Source organism: Penicillium taxi (genome assembly GCF_028828555.1).
Source record: "Penicillium taxi strain IBT 34144 chromosome Unknown utg000005l_segment0_segment0, whole genome shotgun sequence".
Lineage (NCBI taxonomy): Eukaryota > Fungi > Ascomycota > Eurotiomycetes > Eurotiales > Aspergillaceae > Penicillium > Penicillium taxi.
Window position 1 is genome coordinate 4574681 of NW_026643207.1, and position 16396 is coordinate 4591076.

General features: G+C 47.9%; 6 protein-coding genes across 6 annotated transcripts; 2 read left to right on the top strand and 4 right to left on the bottom strand.

The window, feature by feature from the left end:
- Window positions 1-1987: 1987 nt before the first annotated feature.
- On the bottom strand, window positions 1988-3129 carry N7495_008980 (translation initiation factor 6; the record flags this gene model as incomplete). The annotated part of the gene is made up of 5 exons (XM_057211631.1): window positions 1988-2345; window positions 2399-2580; window positions 2644-2715; window positions 2797-2868; window positions 3013-3129. Coding segments are annotated over 5 exons (801 nt in total), but the record flags the coding sequence as incomplete, so codon positions are not given.
- A 519-nt stretch (window positions 3130-3648) lies between these two features.
- N7495_008981 (uncharacterized protein) lies at window positions 3649-6386 on the bottom strand (the record flags this gene model as incomplete). The annotated part of the gene is made up of 3 exons (XM_057211632.1): window positions 3649-4533; window positions 4637-6273; window positions 6329-6386. Coding segments are annotated over 3 exons (2580 nt in total), but the record flags the coding sequence as incomplete, so codon positions are not given.
- A 1222-nt stretch (window positions 6387-7608) lies between these two features.
- N7495_008982 (uncharacterized protein) lies at window positions 7609-8766 on the bottom strand (the record flags this gene model as incomplete). The annotated part of the gene is made up of 1 exon (XM_057211633.1): window positions 7609-8766. The coding sequence occupies one exon, from the start codon at window positions 8764-8766 to the stop codon at window positions 7609-7611; it is 1158 nt and encodes a 385-aa protein (XP_057061176.1).
- Window positions 8767-10579: 1813 nt separating this feature from the next.
- N7495_008983 (putative UV excision repair protein (RadW)) lies at window positions 10580-12101 on the top strand (the record flags this gene model as incomplete). The annotated part of the gene is made up of 7 exons (XM_057211634.1): window positions 10580-10597; window positions 10658-10705; window positions 10787-10862; window positions 10926-11005; window positions 11054-11398; window positions 11454-11933; window positions 11985-12101. 7 exons carry the CDS (start codon window positions 10580-10582, stop codon window positions 12099-12101), a joined length of 1164 nt encoding a protein of 387 aa, XP_057061177.1.
- Window positions 12102-13047: 946 nt separating this feature from the next.
- smp3 (glycosylphosphatidylinositol-alpha 1,2 mannosyltransferase smp3) lies at window positions 13048-14866 on the bottom strand (the record flags this gene model as incomplete). Its single annotated transcript, XM_057211635.1, has 4 exons — window positions 13048-14008; window positions 14064-14191; window positions 14240-14622; window positions 14758-14866. The coding sequence occupies 4 exons, from the start codon at window positions 14864-14866 to the stop codon at window positions 13048-13050; spliced, it is 1581 nt and encodes a 526-aa protein (XP_057061178.1).
- A 769-nt stretch (window positions 14867-15635) lies between these two features.
- Window positions 15636-16344, top strand: skpA (SCF ubiquitin ligase subunit skpA; the record flags this gene model as incomplete). The annotated part of the gene is made up of 5 exons (XM_057211636.1): window positions 15636-15690; window positions 15743-15828; window positions 15878-16045; window positions 16112-16281; window positions 16338-16344. 5 exons carry the CDS (start codon window positions 15636-15638, stop codon window positions 16342-16344), a joined length of 486 nt encoding a protein of 161 aa, XP_057061179.1.
- Window positions 16345-16396: the final 52 nt, after the last annotated feature.

Below are 16396 nucleotides of genomic sequence, written 5' to 3' on the forward strand. Positions count from 1 at the left end.
CTGCTTCATTCGTTCATCTTTACACAACCTCTATAAGGTTAAAAGTTCCAATGTTTTAGACTCCAAGCCTGAGCTCGCCAAGGAGTAAAAAGAGGTTATCGTCGACTACCCTAAGTCTATGTACTCCAAGGTTCTATCGGGTTTTCCTTTGACATTTTATAGGGTTTCTGCATTTTTAGTAACAATATCTCTTACAGTTCAATTCAAGAGTTTTCTTACATCCAAGGTTCCAATCCATCTACTTATAAAAGCCATGGTGTATATATCTCTATAGCCAATCATTTGTGGTCAAGAGTCAGGTAAGACGAACTTTAGATGGCAATCGGTGCTTTTGCTATCATCTCCAGCTTCGGAATTCAGTGACAGGGAACCGGATGATTGTTCGGCACATAAGTTGAACCTCGGAAACAATGTCTTCTGAAACGCAAAAAGTATAAAGAGTCAGGTTCTTCAAGGATGATGGTGACAAACTGACGTTCTAAAGGACAATGGAGATCACCTTTAGAGTAAGTAGTTCACAGTGAAGCAGCAAACTTCCAAGTTTCGTATGGCTATACGTATTGCACTCTAAATTCCCGGAGAACCCTGGAATGAAAAATACCCAGAATACATACCTACCTAGGTAGAGATTGCGGTTAGCGGTGCCCCGGCAAGTGAAGTGTATTGCTACTCTAACATAGTACCTTACAGAGTACGGAGTACAAAAAACGGAGTACAATTCTGCGGAGACGACCCTGTTAAAAGCACAGGGCAACTGTTATAAAGGATGTCACACAGCTCCACCGACTTGATAGCTTAAGACCTATCAAAGCTGTTTTTACCAAGCTTGCAGGAACTTTACCCCCGAGATACTGTCACACTAAACTAGGTAGTTTTGAGTGCTATCGGCTCTATTCCACAGCTCAGATGTTGATACTACTAGTTATTTCCATGTATCGAGGTGCCTGTATGTAATCAGCAGTCGGAGTATCGGTGACCTGAGAGTTATGACCAGTCTGATGGCTCATAGGTGCTATCCAAATGGATAGATTTGAACTCGGATACAGCTGAAGTGATGCCGAAGTGATATCGTGATATTGGAGTGAGTTAAAGTGAGCTATAGATGTAACATGAAGTGGAAGAAGCCATGAACAACCAGTTGAACTGAATCTTTCATAGTCAGTTAGGGAGTAAGGCCGCTCATAGGTAGATCTCCTAGTGAAGCTTAGTTCCGCCCCGAATGCTATAGAAGCGGCTGGCCGCTTTCAAGCACACATTACCTGGTATCTGTTTCTTGTACAATAAAGAGGCGGAGGGAATTTGAAGTATTAGACGCTCCCTTACCCCGGGCCTGTGAGGACAGTCCGTTTGACCAATATATGGCCAAAGACATACCTGCTCTTCAGATTTTATGAGTTCGACTAGCTTTGTGTATTTAGTTTTTCTCGTCTGCTGCACGGCATTCCGGCATCAGTAGATTCGGATTGGTTGGGAGTGAACTGGCTTGAGGAGCCAAGTGATTGGAAAATTAGTTAGCTTTTCTCGAGCTCATAAGTCTGAGGTATTCCTGTGCCCGCAGCAGCAACAGCAGGAGGATCTTTTACATTACATCGTTTGGCGTGTTAAGCATCCCGAAATACTGCAACCAACAAGCAGGTCCAGAAAAAAACCTGTACATCTGAGAAATAGTTAACGATGGGACGAATCTCCGGATCATAAGGATACTTGAAGATGCTCACTCGGTTCGACTTAATGTCCCCATCAAGGAGTTTCTCACTACTTTTGCTGTACCTGCTTATTATAGTTAGGGTGTAGATATCTAGCACGACTAGATCAACTCAAAGCTTTAAAAATAACGTCTCAGCCAGAGAAAAAAAAAAAGGTCATCAATCATTTCAAGTCTCAACTCTACAAGACCTAAATAACGAACCCATCAAAAAACCATGAGAAAAAACACATAGTCTCAAACACAAATCCAATCTTCTTAGTCCAAACAGGTCCAAGTCTACTAGTAGAAACTCTCAACAATGCTCTCCTTATTAGGACCAGCACCACCACCACCAGGCGCCATCTCACCAAGACGGAAAACACTCTCAATAACACTAAGCTCAGTAGCAGTAGTGTCAAGACCTGTAACAGCCAACCAGTCATTAACGACCATGCCAGCACCAACGACAGGTGAACCGCGGTTCACAGAGCCAGCTACCAGCGGCACTTGCAGCAGCGAGGAGAGCTCGTCCTGGTCGCGGACTGAGGTTTTCGGATGCACGATTCCACCTTGGTTTGAGAGAGCCATGTATGAGCCTGTTAGGACATTATCGGCTACTGTCTGGCGGAAAACTTCTACGCCTAGGACGTCGGCGATGCTGGATATTTCGTCAGAGAATGGATGGGACTGGGGGTTTGTGTTGGGGCTTACATTTCCTCGGTCTCGCGCTCGAGATCGGGGTGCACGATTGCAACGTGGTCGTTGCAGCAGATCACGTTTCCTAGTGCTGATAGACGCTCTTCTATGCGCTGGATCTTGACGGTGTCCGGCAGAGTGTTGCGGAGGTGCTGCAGTTCCTGGTCTGTGGTTGTTGTGGGGACGAGAAGGCCATTCTTGTTACTGTAAAGGATTAGCAAAATTTCAATCAAGTGTTTGATCAAGGCTACTCACCCAACTGTTAACCGTCCGACAATTCGTGTACCGTTGATAGTAGCGTGGCAAATGGGAATAACGTCCTGCAGCTCAGACTCGAAAACACTGGGATATGTTAGTTTTTACAATTTTTTTTCCCATAGTTTTTTGGTTTTCTTTTTTGGGGCTATGCTTACCTGTAGAAGTTCTGCGAGGCTCCAACAGCTAGAATAGCGTAGGAATTGGTCAAACGGGCGAAAACGCCGACTCTGTAGAAATAAGATATCAGTATTCAGAATTTCGCAAACATATGTATCTTTTTTCGCCGGTCCGGAGAAGGACAGGAGCAAGAACTGAGTAGAAATATATCAATTTCTCCCGTATCAGGACCAGCGAAAGATGGTGAAACATACTCGTTCGAGTTCTCGAATTGCGCGCGAACAGACATAGCGACAGATTGTGTGGTGACGGTCTCGAGTGAAGGTATCACGATGGAAGGAGAGAAGTAGAGAGGAGGGGAAGTTCAAACTCTCAAAATGGAGAGTTGAGAAGGGAAATTTTTGGTGAGAAGCAAAGAAATTGCAGTCGTGCAGCTTCTTAAGAGAGAGTGGGATGAAGATTGAAGGTGAAAAAGAGCAAAAGCTCTGGCCAATCAGAATGTGTGATCTGTGGATTCCCCGCTCTTGGAGCCGCGATTTGGATTCTTGTATCTGGTACTTGTATTTATTATGGTCCCCGTATACTATAATCAGGTACTTAGTACTTCTATATGTTTGACTCATTCTGTCTCATATTGAATGTGGCTGTGAATATGACTCTTACCACAACTATTCAGACTCTTTACTTTCTCGGTCGAGTCTCAACTACTCAGTAAAGAACACACAATGATCAAAACTCAAGAGTCAATATTCAATCTACATGATCATACCCATACAAAGATTTATGAAATATATCGATTAAAATACTATAGTTTTGACAACATTTGCCCGCAGGCAGGATTCCCACAGGAATCAAAAAAGTACACGGGGTGCTCGCCAGCAAACACACCCGCTCCTCACATGACGCTCGTAATGTACATAACTGCCCTGAGGAGGTCCACCATCCAGACTTCGGAGGGAGTGGTGGCAGAGCAGTGAGATAAAGATATCCGCAATCAATAGTGGCGGGGCGGAGGCCCATGGGGAGGAGGAGGAGGAGGGTAGTAAAGCCCCGGTGCGCCACCCTGAGAGGGAGGTCCGGGGGGGGCAGGAGGTCCGGGAGGACCAGGGGGTCCTGAGTGTAGGTACCCAGGCATTGGTATAGGCAACCGGGCGAAGTTCAATCCCGGCGGAGGGGGGAGTTGAGGGGGGGCCGCCCATTGAAAATGGGTCGGGCAGCTGTCCACGTGCCGGGAGGAGGCGGCGGGGCTGCTGAGTGGGTGTGGGCCGCGGGAGAATGAAGGACCGGGGATCGGTCGGTCCATGTACCATGCCGGCTGGAGTCTGACCAGGACCACCAGCCGCCATGTACTGGTACTGAGCGGGCTGCATGGGAGGGAGAGTTGGCATGTCGGGGTTCGAAAGTGCAGTGTCTGCCAGCACGGCCAGACCAAAGGTGGCGAGTCCATTGTTGGCCTGCTGGTTCGCATTGCTTTCTTCCTCGATCTGGGCGACTGCCTGCAGAAGACGAGCAATAAAGTCCTTCGCCTGAACCGGGTCCACCAACCCAGACTCAGGTGAGGACTCCATTGCCCGCATCTGAGGGTTGAGATCTTCGCCTAGACGAACCTTCGTCACAAACTCGTCCCACAGGTTGGATCCCTGGATGTGGGCAGCCGCGCCGTCGGGGTCGCGGACGGAGTTTGCGTCGAAGCCTCGCTCCACCTCTCTCATACCAGCCTTACCTATTCGGAAAAGAAACGGTGGCTCGTCACCAGCCACGTCAGAACCATCCGTCTTTAGTGAGAACCAAATTAGCATAAGTTCAAAGTGAAAATGAAAGCGAAGTGACTTGAAGTCAAGCAAGAGTGAAGGTGCTGTAAAGGTGAATTTAGCTTACCTCGGTATGTTCATCATCCTCCGCCGCCTTCTGGCCCTGGACATGGCCCATGTACTTCCCCCGGGCAGCATAGAACATCTCTGCTGAGATGTTCTTCACCTGCGCCAGGGTCCGCTTCTCCACACTCGAGACCTCGCCCGCATACACACGCTCAGCGGAGGCGACCGCCAGCTCGTACTCAGCGGTGATGCGTGCCAAGGCCCGACTCTCGTACTCAGCGAGGTCATGCTGCACCTGTCCGTACTCCGGGACGTCCAGGTGAGCGGTTTTGTCACGCGCGATGCGCTGCATTGAGTGCTCCGCCAAGACACCCAATGCCACCTGCTGAGTAGCCCCCACATACTTGAACAGAGCAGCGAGCTCTGCCTGACGCGCTTTGATGGGATTTGTGGCGAGGATGGGGGAGGGGGAGCGACGGGTGTCGTTGTCCCAAATCTCGTCGGCCGTCGAGACCTTCGTGGTGGTAATTTTTCCACCACGGCCTCCAACTGTGACAGCGCCACGTCCTCGGCCACGTCCTCGGCTTCCGCGTGCGCGGGCTGGTGCCACAGCCGCGCGAACGGGAGCAAGTGCTCCGCCGCGACTTCCACGTCCTCGCGCGCGGCCACGTGCACGACCACGGGCTCGTCCGCCGCGTCCGCCGCGGCCTCGGGGGTGGTATTCGGGGTAATCTGGAGGGTCTCCATCACTGATATCGCCAGTCACTTCACCAATGGCACCTTCGTGAACCACGGCTTCGGCCTCACTCTCATCATCATTTGAGTTTGCCTTCGCTTCCCTTTCGTGGTTGAAAGTTTGGGCCACCTCGACCTCGGGAGTACGGTCGAGGCGACCATCTGTCAGGTCAGACATTCTGATGGAACTGGGCTCATTGAGATCAGGGCTTTCTTCCTCACGCTTTGGCTTCTTCGGAGTGACAGCATCCTCATCCTCAAGTTCGCTTGACTTTCGCTTGAGTGAGGGGTGGGGAGAAGTGTGAGAGAGAGGAAATCCTTCACGCTCAACGGATTGAGTGGCTTCAATCCCACTTGAGTTGACATTGGTTGCATGAAAGGATTCTAGGGCTTGGCGTTTGGGCGGAGGCAACATCTGAGAAGACAATTCCGGGGTTTGAGATGCCTTGGAGATGTGAGTGGTAGTGTCGAAATCATCATCGTGAGTACGTGTCGCATCAGAGTCAACTGACTCTTCCATCTTACTAGGAGTAGAGTGTTCACGGGTGCGCTCATCGCCGGTTGGCTTGTTGCGAGCAGATTGGCGGGTGGTGCGTGATGATTCTGGCACAATACCGGCACGCTTTGTGCGGCGAGAGATGTGTGGGGTCTCAGGGAGGGGAGTGTTGGAGGCTTCATTGCCATCAGCAGTAGGAATCGCATCATCACAAGTAGAGCGATATAGAGAGTTAAAGTAAGAAGCGAGCTTAAACTTTGCATGCTTGAACGTCACGATTAATGAGCGGTGCTCGTGCTCAGGCTCAGGCTCAGGCTCAGGCTCATCATCCGCAGCAGTGGCATCTACGACATCTACGGCATCTGCAGCAGCAAGTCTAGCTTGTGTAGCGCGGTGATTTGCCCAACGACCTCTGACGCGGCCGCGGGTGGTAGAAGTTGTTATAGTAGCAATTGGAGCAACACGCCCTGTCAGATGTGAGTATATGAGAGCGAATGATACATAGAAAAAGAAGAAACTTACCAGCGACGGCGCGCGTGCCTCGGGTTTTGGCGCCTCGCTTACCACGGCGGCCAACCATTTTGAAAACTGCGAGATGTCAGCATGGATGACAGGGAGACAGGGACAAGGACAGGAACGTGAAAAAAGGGGGTCATTAGATGTAGTGGTAGAGGTAGAGGTAGATGAAGGATTGAAGTAGAAGGTGGATATGGAGATGGGAATGAAAATAGACGAAACAAGTGATGGGAGGAAAGTAAGTACCTTTGTCTTAACTATGGTGACAGAGTTGCAAAGAGGGAGAATTTTGAAAGGAAGGAGGGAAATGGTAAGCGGAAAGCCTTGAGCAGAGTGAGATGAAGGTATTCCCATTTGGGAAGATCAAAAACAAGAAAATGGAAGTGGAAGTGGGACAATAAAGAGAAAGATAGAAAAGAGAAGAGAAGAGAAAGCTCTGCGGTGGTAGAGACAAGGGGGGGCCAGAAAGGGAAAAAGAAAAGTGGAAGTGGAAGTGGAAGTGGAAGTAGGAAGTGGGAATGGGGAATGAAGGTACAGGAAAGAAGATGAAAATGAGCCTGAATAGAGAGAGAATATCAAAAACTTACCAGAAAAGAAGGGAGAGAAAATAGACTCGGCAGCAACAGGGCGCAGGATCTGACTGGATCCCTGGGTGGGCTTGGGGTCACTGGAATACACCAGGAAGGTAAACAGAGTAACCAGAGTAATTCAGAAAGTAGACAGTAATCAAGAGAGGAGTTTTGTTGAGAACGTAGAGAGTGGAAAGGTTGTTGTAGAGAGTAGGAGATTAGTAGAGAGTAGAGGAAGTAGAAGTACGGACTGTACGGAGTAGACGCAAAGGGAAAAGATTCGGTGATTCTTCCCGTCTTCTTCCAGCTATTACTTACTGCCTTACACTTCCCCATTTCCCCAACTATTTTATTACATTAATTAACAGAGCTTAGTTCTATCTTTCTCCTCTATTTAACTCTCCAATTACTGTATCTATTATTCCTTTCACTTCGCTGCGACCCACTGCCGAATCCGGCTATTATTATACTTCGTACTCCGTACTATTATCGGAATCCCTGCGGAGAAGTCTAGTCCTAGATCTCGGATCTATTCTATCTATTAGATTAGTACTATTCCTATTCAATTGATCGCTAGAACTCCTAATTATACATCATTATACATCATAACCTCCGACAGAATGGAGAACACAAAAACCACACCGCAAAATAAACCAAAATGACCAAAGATAGTAAACAGAAGATAACCAAATACTAAGCTTCAGTAACGATCTCTTTTCACTCATGAGGTGATTCACTCAGGTTGTATGATGTATACCGGGGCATATAATCACTCTGAAATTCAGGCAATGGCGGGGTAAGCATGCTCTGCTCCCTTAATGATCGTGCTGATCGGATACGAGTCAGTGTCTTCTTAGTGATGATCTGACCTGCTGAGGGAGAGGCTCGGACCCTCGTGCCAGGAGTTGGAGTAGGTGGTGATGGGCTCGTAGACCGGAACAAAGGGTGAATATTCTGTTCTTGTGCTAACCGGTCTTGATCATCCATTGACTGACGCGGAGTTTGAATCTCGGTGGATGGAGATGTAGATGGGGCGGGAGAGGGCAGGTGGACGAGACTATCCAGCGAGTTGGGAGGATGGCCGAGACTAGGTAGACTGAGGATACTATTGCTACCTCGGAGTAATGGGCGAGTGTCAATTTCGAATATTGCGTCTCTCATGTGGTCGCTGGCTGGAGAGGGCATGGAGGCTCCTGAAGAGGCCGTCTCGATAGAGACGTGTTTATTGATCGATTGTTCCACGCTCAGCATGCTACCGGAGTAGCGATTGGAGCGGGGAAATTTCCGCAGCGACGATCTTCGCGCGTTGAAATGATTCATTTCGGGATATTGATCGGATTCACATATTGCCGGTGTGGGCGATGATACTGAATTCCAGCTTGGAGACTCGAGAGGTTTGAGCTGTTGTGAGTAAGACTGAGGCCAGTTTTGTTCGTTTCCATGCTTATTTGACCATGAGATGACCAGCAGTAGGCCGTAGTATAGTCCTTCCACAAAAATGGATACTCCCCAGAAAACGGATCGCGCGATCAACAACGGTGTTGGTATGTTGTCCATATTGATAGACATAGTTCCGGCTGTTGATGCGGCTGAAAGTATGAGGTATACTCCAGTCAGGTAAAATATCGCTTTTTTCCACCGTGGCCATACACGCTCTGCCCGAAGATCTTGGTGAACCAGCAGACTAGTCACAAGTAGTGCCAGACAGCTCACGACACCGAGACCAATTGAAGCCATACCCGGGTTAGGTCGATGGGAAGGTTCTGACACATGGAATGAATGCATTCCAAAAGCCAGGCCATTGAGGATGGTCACTAGCAAGGCAGAGATTATCGATGTTGCGGCGAGTGAATAGAAGAGGATAGTGTTAGACATGGTTGAAAACAGAATACCATATCAAGATTCAAAATCTATGTATTCCAGCTCTACCTAAGTAGGAATGACCCGTAAGGAAGTGACTGAACTAGGGGCCAGGTGAAAGGGGCATGCTTTATTTATGATGGCGGACTACCTACGAAGTAGATGGGTGATAGTTCGCGTGGCGGGAACGAGGCGAGCCATCTACAGCTCTGTATGACCCATCACCAGCATTAAGGTTAGAGTCTGCGGGGGTAGAGTAAACTGGCCCGGTAAGATATAGACTAGACCTAGACTACGACGGAGAGAGCCTCGATATCTACAAAAGCCGAAGAAACTGATATGTCGTATCAATATTGCATCGTATGAGGCTGTGTGCATACACTCTGCATGGAATATCGCCCCATGGTGTACGAGGCCAGATAAAAGTCGGCATTATTTTCCATAGTGCTGTGCCACTGCTTTCCATCGATGCAGTACAGGACACTATCTGTTTGATCCATCAGTTTCCAAAGACTTGCATGGAAAGTCAAAGCGGATCGAGATCGGATGTGATGCATATATAATCGGGAAGCTTCATGATCTCAACACTCAAGAGTCCGAGATTACCGAGTCGGTAACTTGAGTGTTAGATCTTTAAGTCTTGTACATATTATCCTGGACAATGGATTTTGTGAATAATAGATTGTGGGAAAAATCTGAGATCGGACTAACCAAGTGGGACGGTACTTTGTTGACACTAGATCACCAATCAACGTGGGTCAATTCCATCGATCGGAACTGCCAGATTCACTTGCATATAAGAGATACAGAGAGATATAATTGGCATTTGTCGACTTACCTATTCACAGCATCTGCAATTTCGTCTTGCTGGTGGTGCTCTCTCAGTTTCCAATTGGGTGGATTCTCATGCAGTGGAAGATCAGACGGCTAAGCGAAGCCTTGAAAGCCACCCAGCCATTTAGCTGCCACTATTTGTATTTAGACATTAAATTTCCCCTGTTCTCGGTACCTGGTATTTCGCTAGATAGTCCAGGTCTGTATCAAGGTTATTGGCCACTCTGCCTTGACATTGGTCCTTTGATGAACTGCTGAAAAGTCTCAACTCTCCAGGGTCAGAGCTAGCTTTTAATTGCAGTCGGCCTACCTGCATAGCCTACTAGGTATTCAAGTCAAATATTCAACTCTTGAGTCTTTCAAATCTGTAATATGCTGATAGTCGCAAAGTATATGGTCGATGGGATCGAGCTTTTGAAGTCTTGAATTGGATGTGTGCTTCTCTGAGGCAAGTTGTTAGTTCATAGACTGAGTATTATAAAATACCAAAGCACAGCTGTCAGCCTGTTATTTTCATGTTAGATAAACAGTATACTGCTATGAGAGACTCGAGAAGGAAGAAAGAGGCACTCGGTGATGGATCTGGAGGACCGAAATTCGGAAAATCGGGCTAAATCGGACTCGTATCAGTAGCATGCTCAGAGAAAGTAGACCTCTTGACCAGTTAGTAGTCCATCAGTAAGATGTAACCGGCAAATCAATGCCTCATAACTATCAGCATAACTACTATCAGCATAAATAAAAGTAACGTGACATCACCAAATCCTGTCATGATAACTATGAAGGCGGTCGATAGCTAAGTCACGTGTAGATTGAATGTTTTCCAAGTGGGGCGGTGAACTCGTTTGCTGCCGTCACATCTTCTCCACCCCTCTTGGATCTTCCATCTCACCATCGTCTTTCCTCTCTTCATTCCCTTTTTTCTATTGGCTGCTTTGAACTTAACTTCTACACCTCCCCTCTTTTCTTCACACACCTGTATCAAACCATCAAGATGAAGCTCACCTTCAAGGTTGGTTATGCATCTCCGACCACTTATTCCCACATTGCTGATACTTGTGATTCTGTCTAGGATTTGAAGCAGGACTCCTTTATCGTCGAGGTTGAGCCTACCTCAACCGTACGTCATCTCCACAAGTGCAGAAATGCCATTCCATTGTCTCTCAGCACAAAGTGTGGGGCTTACCATTCTCTCGTACAGATTCGACAGGTCAAGGAAAAGATTGCTGAGCAAAAATCTCTTTATGACCCTGAGCGGACTAAAATCATTTACTCTGGTATGTCTCTTTGTCAGCTATGATTCGCTGAGATAGGCGCTAATCAGAATTCTGCTCTTTCAGGAAAGGTCCTCGCCGACACTTTCACTGTCGAGTACTACGGCATCCAAGAGAAGGATTTCCTCGTTTGTCTGCCTGGCAAGGTACGTCACTCTTATCTGCCTGAGTGGAATCAATCTGACCAAATACAGAAGCCTGCCCCAGCTGCAGCCCCAGCTGCAGCCCCGGCTGCGGCCCCGGTCCCTGCTACCCCCGCTCCTCGTCCCGCTGCTACTCCGGCTGCCCCTCCTCCCCCTGCTCCGGCTGCTGTTAGTTCGACCCCCGCCGTTCCTGCTACTCCCACCCCGGCTGAGCGCACCGCCCCACCCAGTGCCGAACCTCAGTCTTTCAATGATCCCTCTGCTTTGGCTATGGGATCTGCCGCTGAGGCCAGTGTGACCCAAATGGAGGCCATGGGATTTGCGCGCAGTGACATTAATGTTGCCATGCGTGCTGCTTTCTACAACCCAGACCGTGCTATTGAATACCTCTTGACTGTGAGTTAAATTGCGGGCAACCTTCTGTCAATACATCATTCTAACATCTACTCAGGGTATACCCGAGAATGTTCAACAGGAGCAGCGACAGCGACAGCAGCAGCAGCAGGGTAGCGCCGAGACTCCCGCAGCTCCTAACGTCACTGAGACTAATGAAAGTGCTCTCGCTAGCTCGACTCTCGGTAGTTCGACTGACTCAGATGAGCCATTCCAGAATCTCTTCGATGCGGCAGCCCAAGCTGGTGAGGGTGGTCGTGGCGGCGCCCGGGCTGGAGCTGGAGCTGGTGGCGAGGCCATGACACTGGACTTCCTGCGCACCAATCCGCACTTCCAACAGCTGCGACAGCTTGTCCAGCAGCAGCCCCACATGCTCGAGCCCATCCTGCAACAGGTCGCCGCTGGAAACCCTCAAATCGCCCAGCTTATCAACCAAAACTCTGATCAATTTTTGAGCCTGTTGGGTGAAGAGATGGAGGAAGATGAGGGTCCCCCGGCCATTCCGGTCACAGAGGATGAGCGCGATGCTATCGAACGTGTAAGTCCAGAGCTTTCTTATTCATATGAACTTGACTAACAATTTACCTAGTTGTGCTCGTTGGGCTTCTCTCGTGATTCAGTTATCCAGGCCTACTTTGCCTGCGACAAGAACGAAGAACTTGCCGCGAACTTCCTGTTCGACCAGCCCACAGATGACGAGCAGTAGATGATATCCGTTTCAACTTTCTTACGTGTCCAAGAATACCAATGCTGTTCGCCATTTAGCAGAAACCCCTTTGCCCGTTTATAGTTCCTCTTTCTCTCTCTCTCTCTCCCTCTCTCTGCCTTTTTTTCTTCTTCCGATTAGTCTGGCAGCTGCGAATTTCTGCTTTTTTTCTAAATCTGATGGATGAGGCAAATTCGCATTTTCCTTTTACCATCCCGGAGTATATCTGCACCCTGACCCTTTCCCCCTGATACGACATTTTATGCAATTACCTTAATGGGAAATGGGATCTTCTGGCTATATTGTTCCTTGTAGAGGTAGAAGCATGGGGATAAGAACTGGTCTGTGCGCTGTCCAGCTGTTCGGGTCATGCGAATATGCGACATAATACTAGGCATCCATATATACATGGATATACCTAAATATATTTCAAGATCTTTGCCTTGATACGAGTATTAATAGATTAGGTAACAGCTCTCGAATTGGACAGAAACAAACTTGAAATTCCAAGGGATCCATTTAGAGGGTTTACGGGTACAAATATATAGTTACAACCTCGTAAGTACTTCGTTGTACTCAGGTGCTATGTTCGACTTCGAGAGATTCGCCAATTCTACTTAGCTTATAGAAAATAGATATCTCACATGGTAAGGACTAAGTTGAAATCTCATCTGAACAGAGTCCAGCATTTTAGACCAAACATTCAAACCTGAGTGGACGGGTATAGATCCAAGTTATATACCACGTGACCATACACGGGGATCAAGAACTAGAATATATACGACACAAACAAGATAGGTACCTATGTATGTACTTGGATGAAATAAAGACGATATAAAAGATGAGACAGAATTAGAATGCCGAGAGCCTTAAAAGAGCACATTGGCAGCAGAAACAGAGTAAAAATCGAAATAATGTTCTTTGAGGTATGTAAAGTATGTAAAAATTATATACAAGCCCGACGAACAGAGTAAACACCTAGTCCACGACGCCCAACGACCCGTTTCAGGGTGTTCAGGACACCATCGTCGCCAAAATCTAGATCATCCAGATTCAAATGCTGGCGATAAGACCACAAGCGATAGAGTTGCAGGTTAGGCGTGTGTGGAGCCGAGGGTGAGGAGAGTTCAGTGTACGTGTCCAGGAAGGTAGCGGAGGTAGGCGCGACCAGGTAGATTTGGGAAGACTCAGGACAAGAAGGGACGGCAGTATTAAGACGTTGGATCATTTCCAAGCCTGGAATACCCATTAGATCGAACGTATCGACTTGCGAAGTAGCATTCGTGCCCAGCAGCCATTCTGGCGGGGAGTAAGTTTTCCACCAGAAGACCGAGGCATCTGGCTGGGGTTTTATGCCCTGGGCTAGAGTGTTTGCGGTTATTATCGAGCGCAAGGCTAGTTGGGTTGGGACTATGCCGCCTTGATGGTAGATGCCCATTAGGAAGCCCATGGCGCCGTTGAAGATGACCCATGTTGCTAGAAAGGCTTTTGAGCGGTGCATGCCGACGCAGCTGAGGAGGAGGGGGACGCAGGGGACTAGGAAGCGTGGTTCTTGGTGTGGGAATATTGAGAGAATGGCTGTTGCCGAGACGGCGCTGAGGGCGCGGATGTTCCGCATCCAGGAGGGAATTAAAGGTCTTTTGAAGAGGGAGAGAAGCATGACGACGTATGCCGGGCCTAGGAGCTGGAAGAGGTTCGCTATTAGATGTTGGTGGTGGGGGTGTAGGCCATGAATGGCTAGGTTGTCGGCTTTTGCGTTGTATAGGATGTTGTTTAGCGGGGTGATTGTTGGATGGCGGATTTTATTGAACAGTGACGCGGAGGGGCGGTAGAAGGATGTATCGGCGAAGATGGCTATCGAGGCCCAGATGAGTCCGAAGGAAGCGAATACGGCCAATGATGCTGGCCTAGCGGGTAAAGTGTTAGGGCTTGAGCTTAGCAGCACTCCGGGATTCAACTTACTTGCGCTTAAAAACGGGCAGCAATTGCAGACCTGGGAAAAGAAGAAAAGCAGGGAAAGTAATGCGATTGAAGACGCCGACAACAGAGATAAATGAAAGCACAGTACACGAAAAGAAAGACGAGTGTTTCTATAATATATTAGATTCAGATTCGAGGACAAAGCAAACGGAACGAACCTTGTTTTCGACAATGCGCCGAATCAGAACCAACCCCCAAGCCACCAAGAGTGTCTCGAGGGAGTTGGAAAAGGTGTGCGTCTGATATGTCCAGGTGACATATGACGAAGCCACTAGTACGACTGTTGCGCGCCGGTGCCGCGGGGAAGGTACAAGCTCATACACAGCCCAGTCCTCCAACACAAAGCTCAGAAGGAACATGCCTGCGCGCAGAGCATAGTAGACGACTTGTGGTGGCGGGTTGCCGAATCCGGCTTCCATGTAGAACCATTTCAGTAGGCCCATGGGCAGCTCGTAGGTTGGCCATAATGGGAAGACGCTGCGGATAGGGTTGTTGGTAGTGAATTCCCAGGTCAGTTTGGAGGGATATCCGAAGATGCGACCTAATTTATTATCAGTAACTGTTTTTAGATCGCATTCGCAATCTGCGCATCTGCACCGTGGAGGTCAACGTGGCCTGACCAGAAGAAGCAAATAAAATAAAATAAAAGACCACGTAAATGGGAATATAAACATACCCGCAAAGACTTCAGGACCTTGAAAATTTTCATCGGGATGTAAGTAGCTCGGTGACAGCGCAAAGTAAACACGGACCAAAAGTAGGATTAAGTAGGTTCGTCTCCACATGATGAGACGTGGACATTCTGAGCTAGGATTAGAGTAGAAGAGATTATAAGGGATGAAAAGGAAAAAAAAGGAGTTAGGAGTTGGACGGAGATAACCCGGTACAAAACTAATCAAACGAGACGCGTTCCATACGCGATAGTACACAGGCTCAGGGCAGAATTATGTTACTGTTATATTGTGGGATATTGGATTTGTTTGGAGACATAGAGGGCGCCTCAGACCATGATGTCTACTATCATTTGACATCTATAGGCTATTCCCATAATGATTTACAAGCAAGGGTTGAGCAACAAAGCGATTTACTACGTGGGGCTCCCGGCAGAGCCTCAAGTCAACATACTCAACTAATGACCGCAGGAAGTAGATATATTGGCTCTTATTACATTTAGGTAAAAAGAGACAGTATACAGCTCAATCACAAACCGATATTATGTCTAATTATCCATGAAGTATCTGGTAGTCATCATGATCAGTTGATATAATAGATGCTAGCATGATACGGATGCTCACCGCCTAATGCGGGTCTTATTCTAATCGGGATTCCTCGTTGTAGCCTACGACTCTCTCTCTTTCAGCTTCTCACACTTTCCACCTTTGTTTCGCCCCACCTCCATTTAAAACGACTTCAATACCTCTTTCTTCTGTAAGTCTCCAACCTGCACATTTCCTTCATCATCCCTTGACTGAAACTCCTCGAGGAGTGTGTCTCGCCACCGACCCCAACTGCCCCATTTACAAGCTCTAACTTTTGTCTAGAAACGACCTCAAGATGGCTAGCAATGTGGTAGTTTTTACCAGCTCTGATGACGTTGAGGTGCAATGCGGTTCGTTCCCACAATGTCCATTTTCTCTGACAGAAGTTGACTTGTTTATTAGAGCGCTCGGTCGCCGAGCAATCTGGTCTTATTAAGAACATGATTGAGGACATTGGTGCTTTTAACGGACCTATTCCTCTGGCTAACGTAAGTTTCTACTTTTGTCTGTCCCTGAATCATACCTGACTTTTTCAAGGTCAACGAAGCGGTACTTCGTAAGGTGATCGAGTGGTGCGAGCACCACAAGAACGACCCTCCCAGCACTGGCGAGGATGACGATAACCGCCGCAAGACTACCGACATTGATGAATGGGACCAAAAATTCATGCAGGTCGACCAGGAAATGCTGTTTGAAATCATTCTGGTAGGCAGCAGCAGCTTAACTTTTGTTGATTCTCATTCGAAACATGAGACTAACACAAACCCGTAGGCCGCAAACTATTTGGATATTAAAGGTCTACTGGACGTTGGCTGCAAAAGCGTAGCCAATATGATCAAGGGAAAGTCCCCCGAAGAGATTCGGAAAACATTCAACATTCAGAACGATTTCACACCCGAGGAAGAAGATCAGATTCGTCGTGAGAACGAGTGGGCCGAGGAGTAAGTTGTTATACCTGACTGCACCAGTGATTCCGAATGATGCTTACAAGATCTAGTCGTTAAATTTCTCCCACATATTTGCATTCAGACGCGCGCAGTGCAAAATGGTACTTGG